The sequence below is a fragment of the Acipenser ruthenus genome, chromosome 60 (genome assembly GCF_902713425.1).
Source record: "Acipenser ruthenus chromosome 60, fAciRut3.2 maternal haplotype, whole genome shotgun sequence".
Lineage (NCBI taxonomy): Eukaryota > Metazoa > Chordata > Actinopteri > Acipenseriformes > Acipenseridae > Acipenser > Acipenser ruthenus.
In genome coordinates, this window is record NC_081248.1 from 1,763,003 (window position 1) to 1,776,269 (window position 13,267).

General features: G+C 43.0%; 1 protein-coding gene across 2 annotated transcripts in view; it reads left to right on the forward strand.

Moving 5' to 3' along the window:
- Positions 1 to 287: 287 nt before the first annotated feature.
- The window catches only part of LOC131725061 (RNA binding protein fox-1 homolog 1-like), a 30,135-nt gene continuing 17,155 nt past the window's right edge, over positions 288 to 13,267 (forward strand). For both annotated transcript variants that reach the window (XM_059018522.1, XM_059018524.1), the window contains exon 1: positions 288 to 912. In XM_059018522.1, the coding sequence (XP_058874505.1) occupies positions 826 to 912 (87 nt within the window). In that variant the 5' untranslated portion in view covers positions 288 to 825. The remainder of the gene's footprint in view (positions 913 to 13,267) is intronic.

Consider the following 13,267-nt stretch of genomic DNA (forward strand, 5'->3'; position numbering starts at 1 on the left):
GTTTGAAATCAGACTTGTTCATTTCCATCAGCAGCATTCAATTGGGACTCTGTCAGCCCCAGTTAGGATTGCTGACTGACTGGTGCATCTCTGTTTCTTAGAACTTTTGCTTAAGAAACTTATGACAACGGTTGCATGTAACTGAAAACAACAAATGCAATCTTATCAACATGAGCACTGAGAAGAGGGGGAGGTGGGATGTCTACAAATAGAGTTTGGAACTCCCTGCAGCTGTCTCTGTCTGTCTGTCCTCCCCCCCTCCCCCCATCTCTCTTTGCAGTCTCATCCTACAAACAGTCAGCTCCGAGACACAGGCGCTGCGCTGCGCCAGACAGACAGACATGATCTCCTAACTCCGTCTCTGACAGACTGACAGACTAACGGACAGCTACTGCTATTGGACTACAGCAACTACAAACATTCTACCTTCTTCTAATTTTCTTTTTTTCTGGCTAACAACTTCAACTGCAGCTAGAGAACATTACTAGAGAACTGCTTTAATCTGTGAAAAGGATTTCTGCCTTTCTCCTTTTCCCTCTCCTGAATTCTTCCCCTTTTTCCCTTCCTCCCCTTTTCTATCTCTTTCTCCTTTCCCCTCTTCTCGATCTTAAATTGTTCTGCCTATTCTTACTTTCTCTCCCCTGTCTTATTTAAACATTTCCTTTCCTTTCCATCCTTTCCACCTCTCCCTCTCTATTTTGTATCACCTCTCTCTCCTGATTGATTCTTCTTCATCTCTCTCCCTCCCCTCATCTCTCTTTCATATCATACTCCCCTGGATATCTGCTATATTCCTCTCCTCTCCATTCCTGATTATTCTGCGCCATGCTTTCCTCTCCGGCTGTCGTTTTGCACCCTTACGGACTTCCTGTCTACCCCCAACCTCCTTCCTGTTACTCCGGACTTGTCCAGGTATTTCCTTTCTACCTTTCTGTCTGCTTGTCTGTCCATCTATCTGTGTCTCTGTTTCATAACCAGGTAAAACTTTCTATAAAGAATACAATACTCTCTGGTAGGTCTGCATTGCCTGTGCTGGGCAGAGCCTGGCGGTGCTGTACTGTACACATGGCAATGCTGGCGGGACCACTATATAACACTAATATAAAACCCTGTACAGAACTACAGCAGCTACGCAACATGGTGTCTATATAGAGTTGTAATCTAATGCGCTGGCATTGCCTGCTGCGTGCAGGGAAGAGCCTGGTTGTGCTGTACTGTACACAGGGCAATGCTGACAGGTCCACACTATATAACAGTAATATAAAACCCTGTACAGAACTACAGCAGCTACCCAACATGATGTCTATATAGAGTTGTAATCTAGTGCACTGGCATTGCCTGCTGCGTGCAGGGAAGAGCCTGGCTGTGCTGTACTGTACACAGGGCAATGCTGGCGGGACCGCACTGTATATAACTACAGCAGTAACCAGACATGGTGTCTATATAAAGTTGTACTCTAGTGCGACCACTAGATTCCTGTTACATTTCTCTTTATTGCGTGTAGCAATCAGAAGCAAAGCATAATTGAACCGTGTATATCTTTTAGTGCTGGGACAAATATTAGTGGACGAGAACTTTTTAAATCTCCTGTTTGTCTAAAAAAAATGAAAATAATCTTGAATCTTTGGGTTAGTGTGTATCATTAAGGCACATTGTGGAGTGTGTGACCTTAGCTGTCTCGATTATCCTGAGCAGTGGGAAAATTAAGTTTGATGGACCATTCCCTACTTATTTGCGTAAGTTATGAGACAATCACGTGTACCATAGACTCTTACCTTACTGTGGTCGGCACCTTCATATATTGAAGCATTGTTGTTCATGAAAGATTACATTTTGACTTAATAACTTTCAGCATGTTTTTTCAGTTTTTTACACATGTAAGGCATAACGATTATGAAAATAACACTAAAACGAGTCTGCAATTTATTTTTTAGTTTATTTTGTAAATGTGTAAACCTCCTTTGAGAAGCTTCTCCGAGGTACTGAAGTCTATCAGTGCCGTCAGTCACGGGATAGTAAAGTAAACCATCTGCAGTAACCTGAAGGGCACCGTTTAAACCATGGGCAGGGCCTTGACCAAAAAAAACTAAAATACGGGTACATTCATAAAAAATGCCCTCTAGTAAGTTAGATTTAAAAAAATAAAAATCTAAAATCAGGAAAGTTTATTGCACACCGGTGCTTCTGCGGGAGAATGTGGGGCAGTGGGAAAGCACATGGCTGATTTACATTAAAGACGCTGTCCCCCTCTTGAACAAAGCTATTAAAGCATGTTAAAAACAACAAAACAACGTCACTATTGGTTGTGTGTCTGTAAAAAAAAGAGACAACATTAAATTAGGTTCAGGTTTTTCAACTACAGTAAAAAGAAGACATACAGAGGCTGGTGTGTAAACCTATTAATGCCCTATTCTCACGCTCATCACAGTTTGAAAACATGATTGTGAATGGCAATCACGTGGTTTAAATCTGCATTATTTAGATGGTGTGGATCGCTTATAGAATAATATCAGTTAGGGCCGGCGCCTGGTTTTTGTGGGTCTCCAGTGTCATCCTCCCCCCCCCCCCCATTTTTCTTTTTATTTGGAGGTTCCACAGGTACAACAGGATTCAGTTATGAAGATTTAAAATCATATAATTATAATAGGCTGTGGCAAAGTGGCTTGCAGTGTACAGGTGCAGGAGTGATGCGGTGATTAAATGAAAGGCAGACAACGGTAATCCAAGTTATTGTTATTATTTATTTCTTATCAGATGCCCTTATCCAGGGCGACTTACAATTGTTACAAGATATCACATTATTTTACATACAATTACAGTTTGGTTTTTACTGGAGCAGTCTAGTTAAAGTACCTTGCTCAAGGGTACAGCTGCAGTGTCCCCCACCTGGGATTGAACCCACGATCCTCCGGTCAAGAGTCCAGAGCCCTAACCACTACTCCACACTGCTGACTGTAAATAATATTTCCCAGACAATACCCAGCAATGGGTATTGCACTGTTCTAAATAAAGGAATTGCAGTTCAAAATAATAAACACAGTCAATAGTACACACACAATACACAAACATGGTCACCAGCCCTGGGTGAGTGCTGTAGTGCTCGAGGTGCTAAATACAATTATTCGTGGTAACAAGTGCAGTGCTGTTCCGGGTTTGTGCTGGCCTCTGGCGACAGCTCCGGATGTGTTTAGCCGTCTACTAAATAACAAGAAACAATTAGAGACAAAACAAAACAAACGCTCAGGTTGTTCTTAACCTAAACGAAGGAACAGATTACGTCACTTCGTCCCCTATTTGTACCGTCACGCATGACCCCTTGGTAAACGATTGCAGCCGCTCCTCCAATCCGCGGCTGCCACATCGTTTCCCTTCCGGGTCGATGAGTTAGTGCATCGAAGCTCCTCCCCCTTTCTAGATGACTGACTTCCTTTTAACCCTGGGAATGAATTGTCAGGTCAAACAGTCCAGGGTACTCTGTCCCCGTCACTTAGTGCCCTCACAGGTCGGGAGGGAGATTTACCACCAAAGATCATTCTATTTCTGTCACATGGGCGTTTAGGCGTTCTGATAATGAGGCTCAACAAAATGCTTGTCAAATGAAAGTCTTGATTGTTGGAAAGTATGACGGAAATGTGCAAATTATAGAATGTCTTTAATTGGCACATTTGTATAATGTACAGCATGTCGAGATCAGCTAATAACTATTGGCTTTACAAAGAACTGGGGAGGACGGAAGCCAATAGGGAGTGAGAAGAGGCGGGACTAAGGGAACAGGACGCCAGCAGGAAAAGAAAAAAGAGGAGATCTGAAAAGTTTCACTGCACTGCACGCATACAGTTTAGTTTAGTTCAGTGAAAACTAAACGTTTCAAGGCTGCTTGAGTGGGATAGCTGGCACAGAAATAGTACATTCTAATTTTATTTCTGTATGAGTGTGGGCCCCCCTCTGGCGTCGGCGCCCTGGGCGCTTGCCCGGGTTGCCCGGGTGCTGACGCCAGCCCTGATAATGGTAAAGCTACATACCAGTCTTTGTGTTTCTTTATTTTACTGGAGTAGGAAACTACTCAACATGCCTATGAAATATGAGCTCATGGCAGTCTAATGATAGATACACACATGCATAGAATATCTGTTGACTGTTTATTAACATGGAACTGAACTTCAGCAAATGATTAATTGCATACTCATGACATATTTATTTATGCCACTCAAAGTAGAGTGTTACTGTTAACTTCTGTATTGATTTTCAAAACTATTATTAGTAGTAAACTAAAAAGAGGGGGTTGTGCTGTTAAAGCCTTTGTTGGCAGAACATCCAACAGTCTTTTATTTGAGAACGGCTCTCGCATTTTGATGTTGTCTCTCCTTCACAACGCCATGCAGTTTTCCATTCACTCATTTGTTTTGCATTCTCGTTTCACTGTTGTTGTTGTTTTCTTCAGTAAAGTTTGTGAGTTTCCATTTCTGAAACGTGCTACGAGGTGGTTTGCTTATTTGGACAAACTAAGTTAACTATAATGTAGGGTTTCTTTGAATTTCTATTGTTTTGTCTAAACTAAATGCATTATGAAAACTGTGACAGCTCTTTGATAACCCCTAAATAAAACCAAAGAACCAAAGCAATCTGAAACAGAAGAAAGGGAACCTGAGATAATATTTATAGCACTAATAAGAGGAAAATGCTTTTCAAAACCTTATTTAGCACTCTATGAAAGGGGGAACCCGTGATACTATTGCTAGAGTTAATAAGAGGTATTTAAAACATGGTTTAACACTCCTTTAAAGGGTACCAGTAACAATGTTCCAAGTGGTAAATAGATTTTAACAAATTGATTTTAAACCCTTGGTTAGCACTCCTTTAATGGGGGGCCAGTGATAATATTGCTCTTATTATTAGTAGGTAAGAAAATGGTTTTAAAACTAGGTTAGCATTCTTTCTTTCTTTCTTTCTTTCTTTCTTTCTTTCTTTCTTTCTTTCTTTCGTTCTTTCTTTCATCCCAAGTCTTGTTCGTGTTCTGTTTTTACACTGCTTGCATTTCACAGGGCAGCCCAGCCCAGCTCATATTCTCATTGTGATGGTCTTATAAGGTAGCTGCCTTGTGAAACATGCAAACTGACTATTTTTAAGCCTCAATAGGACGCTCACACACCTTTAACCTTTGTGAAGATCTTGCTGCGAGCTCCCTGTCTCAGGGGACGGGGCCTCTCTGATATCTACTCCACCTGTCACTCACGTTTAAAATTAGCCTCGCTCTGTCTCCACCAGACTGAGATTGGGCAACACTTGGAACAGGACTGAGATAGGAACTGTGTAACAGCTTCTTATCACCACACCACTTCAGAACAAACCATGGTAAACTAACCCTTATAAACATACTGCTGAGCTTTATTACACTTTGCTGAGCTTTTACTGTGGGAAACTTTTATAAGGGTGAGTTTACCATGGTTTATTTTATAATGTGCTTTACGGTACCTCTCTGTGCTTTACAATGCTTACCTGTGCTTTACAATGCTTACCTGTGCTTTACAGACCTCTCTGTGCTTTACAATGCTTCCCTGTGCTTTACCAGACCTCTCTGTGCTTTACAATGCTTCCCTATGCTTTACCATACCTCTCTGTGCTTTACAATGCTTCCCTATGCTTTACCACACCTCTCTGTGCTTTACAATGCTTCCCTATGCTTTACGGTACCTCTCTGTGCTTTACAATGCTTACCTGTGCTTTACAATGCTTACCTGTGCTTTACAGACCTCTCTGTGCTTTACAATGCTTCCCTGTGCTTTACCAGACCTCTCTGTGCTTTACAATGCTTCCCTATGCTTTACCAGACCTCTCTGTGCTTTACAATGCTTCCCTATGCTTTACCACACCTCTCTGTGCTTTACAATGCTTCCCTATGCTTTACCATACCTCTCTGTGCTTTACAATGCTTACCTGTGCTTTACTGTGCCTTCACTGCACTTTATAACACTGCTGTGCTTTTATTATGGGAGACTTTTATAAGAGGATCGGCGGTTCACTAGATACATGGGGTCCCATGGTGTACACCCTATTGACAGTGCTATGGCAGGTGAATCAGTCCCATGGTGTGCACCCTATTAACAGTGCTATGGCAGGTGAATCAGTCCCATGGTGTGCACCCTATTAACAGTGCTATGGCAGGTGAATCAGTCCCATGGTGTACACCCTATTAACAGTGCTGTGGCAGGTGAATCAGTCCCATGGTGTGCACCCTATTGACAGTGCTGTGGCAGGTGAATCAGTCCCATGGTGTACACCCTATTAACAGTGCTGTGGCAGGTGAATCAGTCCCATGGTGTGCACCCTATTGACAGTGCTGTGGCAGGTGAATCAGTCCCATGGTGTGCACCCTATTGACAGTGCTGTGGCAGGTGAATCAGTCCCATGGTGTGCACCCTATTGACAGTGCTGTGGCAGGTGAATCAGTCCCATGGTGTACACCCTATTAACAGTGCTATGGCAGGTGAATCAGTCCCATGGTGTACACCCTATTGACAGTGCTATGGCAGGTGAATCAGTCCCATGGTGTACACCCTATTAACAGTGCTGTGGCAGGTGAATCAGTCCCATGGTGTGCACCCTATTGACAGTGCTGTGGCAGGTGAATCAGTCCCATGGTGTACACCCTATTAACAGTGCTGTGGCAGGTGAATCAGTCCCATGGTGTGCACCCTATTGACAGTGCTGTGGCAGGTGAATCAGTCCCATGGTGTGCACCCTATTGACAGTGCTATGGCAGGTGAATCAGTCCCATGGTGTGCACCCTATTGACAGTGCTGTGGCAGGTGAATCAGTCCCATGGTGTGCACCCTATTGACAGTGCTATGGCAGGTGAATCAGTCCCATGGTGTGCACCCTATTGACAGTGCTGTGGCAGGTGAATCAGTCCCATGGTGTGCACCCTATTGACAGTGCTGTGGCAGGTGAATCAGTCCCATGGTGTGCACTCTATTGACAGTGCTGTGGCAGGTGAATCAGTCCCATGGTGTGCACCCTATTGACAGTGCTGTGGCAGGTGAATCAGTCCCATGGTGTGCACCCTATTGACAGTGCTGTGGCAGGTGAATCAGTCCCATGGTGTGCACTCTATTGACAGTGCTGTGGCAGGTGAATCAGTCCCATGGTGTACACCCTATTGACAGTGCTGTGGCAGGTGAATCAGTCCCATGGTGTACACCCTATTGACAGTGCTGTGGCAGGTGAATCAGTCCCATGGTATACACTCTATTGACAGTGCTGTGGCAGGTGAATCAGTCCCATGGTGTGCACTCTATTGACAGTGCTGTGGCAGGTGAATCAGTCCCATGGCGTGCACTCTATTGATAGTGCTATGGCAGGTGAATCAGTCCCATGGTGTGCACTCTATTGACAGTGCTATGCAGGTGAATTAGTCCCATTGTGTACACCCTATTGACAGTGCTGTGGCAGGTGAATCAGTCCCATGGTGTGCACTCTATTGACAGTGCTGTGGCAGGTGAATCAGTCCCATGGCGTGCACTCTATTGATAGTGCTGTGGCAGGTGAATCAGTCCCATGGTGTGCACTCTATTGACAGTGCTATGCAGGTGAATTAGTCCCATTGTGTACACTCTATTGACAGTGCTATGGTAGGTGAATCAGTCCCATGGTGTGCACTCTATTGACAGTGTTGTGGCAGGTGAATCAGTCCCATGATGTGCACTCTATTGACAGTGCTGTGGCAGGTGAATCAGTCCCATGGTGTACAGTTTATTGACAGTGCTATGGCAGGTGAATCAGTCCCATTGTGTGCACTCTATTGATAGTGCTATGGCAGGTGAATCAGTCCCATGGTGTGCACCCTATTGACAGTGCTGTGGCAGGTGAATCAGTCCCATGGTGTGCACCCTATTGACAGTGCTGTGGCAGGTGAATCAGTCCCATGGTGTGCACTCTATTGACAGTGCTGTGGCAGGTGAATCAGTCCCATGGTGTGCACCCTATTGACAGTGCTGTGGCAGGTGAATCAGTCCCATGGTGTGCACCCTATTGACAGTGCTGTGGCAGGTGAATCAGTCCCATGGTGTGCACTCTATTGACAGTGCTGTGGCAGGTGAATCAGTCCCATGGTGTACACCCTATTGACAGTGCTGTGGCAGGTGAATCAGTCCCATGGTGTACACCCTATTGACAGTGCTGTGGCAGGTGAATCAGTCCCATGGTATACACTCTATTGACAGTGCTGTGGCAGGTGAATCAGTCCCATGGTGTGCACTCTATTGACAGTGCTGTGGCAGGTGAATCAGTCCCATGGCGTGCACTCTATTGATAGTGCTATGGCAGGTGAATCAGTCCCATGGTGTGCACTCTATTGACAGTGCTATGCAGGTGAATTAGTCCCATTGTGTACACCCTATTGACAGTGCTGTGGCAGGTGAATCAGTCCCATGGTGTGCACTCTATTGACAGTGCTGTGGCAGGTGAATCAGTCCCATGGCGTGCACTCTATTGATAGTGCTGTGGCAGGTGAATCAGTCCCATGGTGTGCACTCTATTGACAGTGCTATGCAGGTGAATTAGTCCCATTGTGTACACTCTATTGACAGTGCTATGGTAGGTGAATCAGTCCCATGGTGTGCACTCTATTGACAGTGTTGTGGCAGGTGAATCAGTCCCATGATGTGCACTCTATTGACAGTGCTGTGGCAGGTGAATCAGTCCCATGGTGTACAGTTTATTGACAGTGCTATGGCAGGTGAATCAGTCCCATTGTGTGCACTCTATTGATAGTGCTATGGCAGGTGAATCAGTCCCATGGTGTGCACTCTATTGACAGTGCTGTGGCAGGTGAATCAGTCCCATGGTGTACACCCTATTGACAGTGCTATGGCAGGTGAATCAGTCACATGGTGTACACCCTATTGACAGTGCTATGGCAGGTGTTTTGGTGAGAGTGCACTTATTGTGTCCAATGCTGGTCCCCACACCACCAAAAGGACATTGTGGTCCTAGAGAGAGTCCAAAGAACAGCTACCAGACTAATCCCAGCAGGGCTTGAAGGAATGAGCTATAAAGATAGGCTGAAAGAACTGAATCTAGTTAGCCTGGAACAAAGAATGATCAGGGGCACGTGACTGAAGTATTTGAAAGCTTAAAACGAGTTGACAAACCCTATAGAGCGGGGGTGTCACACTCAGCTCCTGAAGGGCCGCAGTGTCTTCTGGCTTTCGTTCCACCCGAGCTCTCAAACACTTAACTGGTCTAATTATTTGATTAATTGGATACTCTTCTCTCCAGGCCTCAAAATGGTTTTATGCGTTAGCACCTTGAATTAAGTGTATTTTTTAAAATCATCAACTGTAAAAGACCTTGAAAAAATATGAAATATGTCCAACTGAACAAATAATCAATTATGTTAATTGAGAGCTTTTGTTGGAATGAAAATCAAAAGCCCCTGCGGTCCCTGAGGCCTGGAGTTTGACACCCCCTGCTATAGACAGTACTTTAAGCACAGCACAGGAACCGGGGCTAGAGGACACTGTTGTAAATTAAGAGAGGATAGTGGGAAGGAAACACTTCTTCACAGAGAGAGTGGAGAGGGTATGGAATGGGCTTACCTAGTCATATTGTTGAGGCACAATCACTGGGATCCTTTCAAGCTTTCTCATTTTTTTTGATGTCCCTAATATTTTGTCCCTGTAGAGCCTGGTATTAATTATAAAGGAATTGTTCCCTGTTGAAACAATGTTTAAAAGCAGATTTTATAACTTCAGATCCATTCCCTACACTCCATGGACAGTGTTATGGAAGGTGTTCCTAATATTTTGTCCTTGACTGGCATCACCGCTAACTATAAAGGAATGATCTCTCAGGAACAATAAAGCTGATTTATTTTCCAAACAGCGTGCCCTGTGCTACCCCCGTTGACAGTGGTGTAGCAGGTATTCCTAATTATGTGTCCAGTGGTAATGGTGCTATTGACAGAAAGCAGGTGCTGCTGACTGTAAACACCAGAAAGCTGACCCCCAGCCACCTGTTACAATCCAGAAGCAGCTCATTTGACACAAGGCCTCACCTTTGACCCTGACAGCTGATAGCTAACGTCAAGGAGACACTGAGCCCTTCACACCTCCCTAAAAATAGAAAGGGGGTGGTTGAGGGGCACTCAAACAACTGGCTCTCAGATCGTCAGCTTAAGATTTAAAATCAAGGCTTAACGCTCAATTCTCTAACTTCTCATTAGCTTTATTAACACGATCACTGGCCCTCTCTTTAAAGGAGTGTTGACCATCTTTAAAATCCATTCTCTCACCTCTTATTAGCTTTATTAACACGATCACTGGCCCTCTCTTTAAAGGAGTGCTAACCATCTTTAAAATCCATTCTCTCACCTCTTATTAGCTTTATTAACACGATCACTGGCCCTCTCTTTAAAGGAGTGCTAACCATCTTTAAAATCCATTTTCTTACCTCTTATTAGCTTTATTAACAGGATCACCGGCCCCTCCCTTTAAAGGAGTGCTAACCATCTTTAAAATCCATTCTCTCACCTCTTATTAGCTTTATTAACACGATCACTGGCCCTCTCTTTGAAGGAGCGCTGACCATCTTTAAAATCCATTCTCTCACCTCTTATTAGCTTTATTAACACGATCACTGGCCCTCTCTTTAAAGGAGTGCTGACCATCTTTAAAATCCATTCTCTTACCTCTTATTAGCTTTATTAACAGGATCACTGGCCCCTCCCTTTAAAGGAGCACTGACCATCTTTAAAATCCATTCTCTTACCTCTTATTAGCCCTCTTTTAAAACCTGTAATTTAGAATATATTTCAGACATATATCAAAGCGTCTGTATGTATTTTAGCTTCATTTTACACAGTTACACAATGTGTTATGTACATGATGGAGTGGTGGAGAGAGAGGCAGAGAGAGTCTGTAGAATGTCACTGTTTTTTTACTATCTAATCTTAGGCAGTTTGTAGAGATTAGGACATTGCCGTTTATAGTAAAAGAACTTGTTTTACAGATTAGTATTCAATTAAATCTGTCCTGTCGACTCCCCTTACCCTGTGTCTTATGGTACAAGACTACTGTCTGTCTCCTCACTTGCTGAAAATTCAAAAGCACACAATCACGATAAAGAATTATTAATGACTGGTGAAATACAATTCAGAGCTTCTGCACTATGTCCGCTGTTTTGTCATTTTCACAAAACAAACATTAAACTCTAAAGCTGCAGTGTCCAGATCAAACCCACACCGTCAAAAAAGCAATAAAAGTCTCTGGACTTAAAGTATATACAGTAGAAACACGTGAATTTTAGGTGCATTAAAATAAAGGGCTTTACATAATCTCTGCAAGTAATACATTGCAGTGTTCAGTGTGAAAACACGACACGAAATATAACATCCAAAGTTGCAATACAATAAAATGGTGCCTGAGTTACAAGCTCTTGCAGTGTCTAAAAAAATATCAAAAATATGGATTGTTTGTAGCGTAACAACAGGAAGCGTAATCAATCAGACTGCGGAGTCTGTATCATCTGATCCGAAACCGCAGTTTTTTTTTTTTTTTCTATTTACGGGAGCCGCGATGTTTCCTCTCAGGCATTATTTGCACATGGTTGTTAAAAACCGAAAATTAATGGTGCAAATTTAACTTTCCGCTAAAAGTTGCGGTGGGGCGATGGTTCAAACCGGGGCGTTGACTCTGCAGAATCCGGTATTTGATTCTTCACAACACTGAAGAAATCTCGTTTTTTAAGCCATGCTGTCAGATAGTGTCACACTGCCTTGGTCATCTGGAGGGTGACATTGCATTACATGTCTGCATACATCTGGAGAACCGCTTATCCAATCACAATGACACTTGCTATTTACATTATTTGGCAGAAGATATTGAGAGGATCAGATTCCGTCCATCTCTGTGTCCCACTTTCCCATCTTGAGAACACCAGGACACCTCATTCGCTTACCTAACGAAGGTCTTCAACACCACTTATTCAATTCCCATTAACCCTTTGCGGTCCATTTATTCAGCGCGTGTCAGGTCCAATTTATTTTCACACGTGCAGTTTATTTTAGACACGCTGTTTAAAAGTATTTTTTTTTCACAGTAGAACAGGTTTAAAAGGCACTGCATATTAACAGGACACTCAGTACTGCATCTCCAGCCCCACCCCACCCCTTGTTCACTATATTTTTCACATACGTCTTAATAATAGTACATACCGATAAATCATCTCCTGATCACTCGTTTTATCACCAAACTCCTCAATAATGCGATCCAAGTCATTATTTTATTACTGTAACATCCGAAAAAATCTCTGCAAATGTCTGTGATATTCTTTGAGCGCTGGATGCAGAAGCAGCTATCTTGTTTATGTATGTCTGTCTGTCTGTCTGCCATACCTTTACATCTTGAACACAAGAAGTTATTCCACACACTGTAAATCATTTTAATAGACTTTACCAGGATGCTTCATTCGCTTACCTAATGAAGGTCTTCAACACCACTTATCCAATTCCCATTAAACTCTTCATTGGCATGTCTTATTCTGCACTGCTCTGGACATGCTGTTGATAAATAATAACAATAATATGATAATAATAATAATCTTTATTTCATATAGTGCAATTCATGCAGCATATCTCAAAGCATTTTACAATCTAAAAACACACTAACACATAATCATAAATAATTACACAGACTATACATATTAAAACATAGCACACAGAACACACATACTGTACAAATTCATCAAAGCAGGTCTCCTTCATAGGCTGATATACCAATTTAAAAAGATGCATTTTTAAGTGACTTTTAAAAATATCCACATTTTTTTAATCCTTAATTGCCTGTGGAAGGGAATTCCATAACTCGAGTGCATAACAGCAAAATGCCCTATCTCCCATAGACCGGAGCCTAGTTTTTGGGACTCTTAAGAGACCAGCTTCAGCAGATCGTAGGTTTTGCACAGAAATATATTCAGTTAACATATCGGAGATGTAGCTTGGTGCCAAACCATTCAAGGCCTTATATGTCAACAGTGATATTTTAAAATCAATCCTGGATTTAACAGGGAGCCAATGCAGGGATGCCAACACAGGTGTTATATGTTCAAAGGATTTCGATCTGTTAGAATTCGCTCAGTCAGGTTCTGAACATACTGTAGCTTATTGAGAGCATGTTTTGAAGCACCAGCAAGCAAGACATTGCAGTAGTGAAGATGTGAGGAGACAAAGACATGCACAAGTCTCTCCGCATCAGAGAGAGAGAGAATAGGT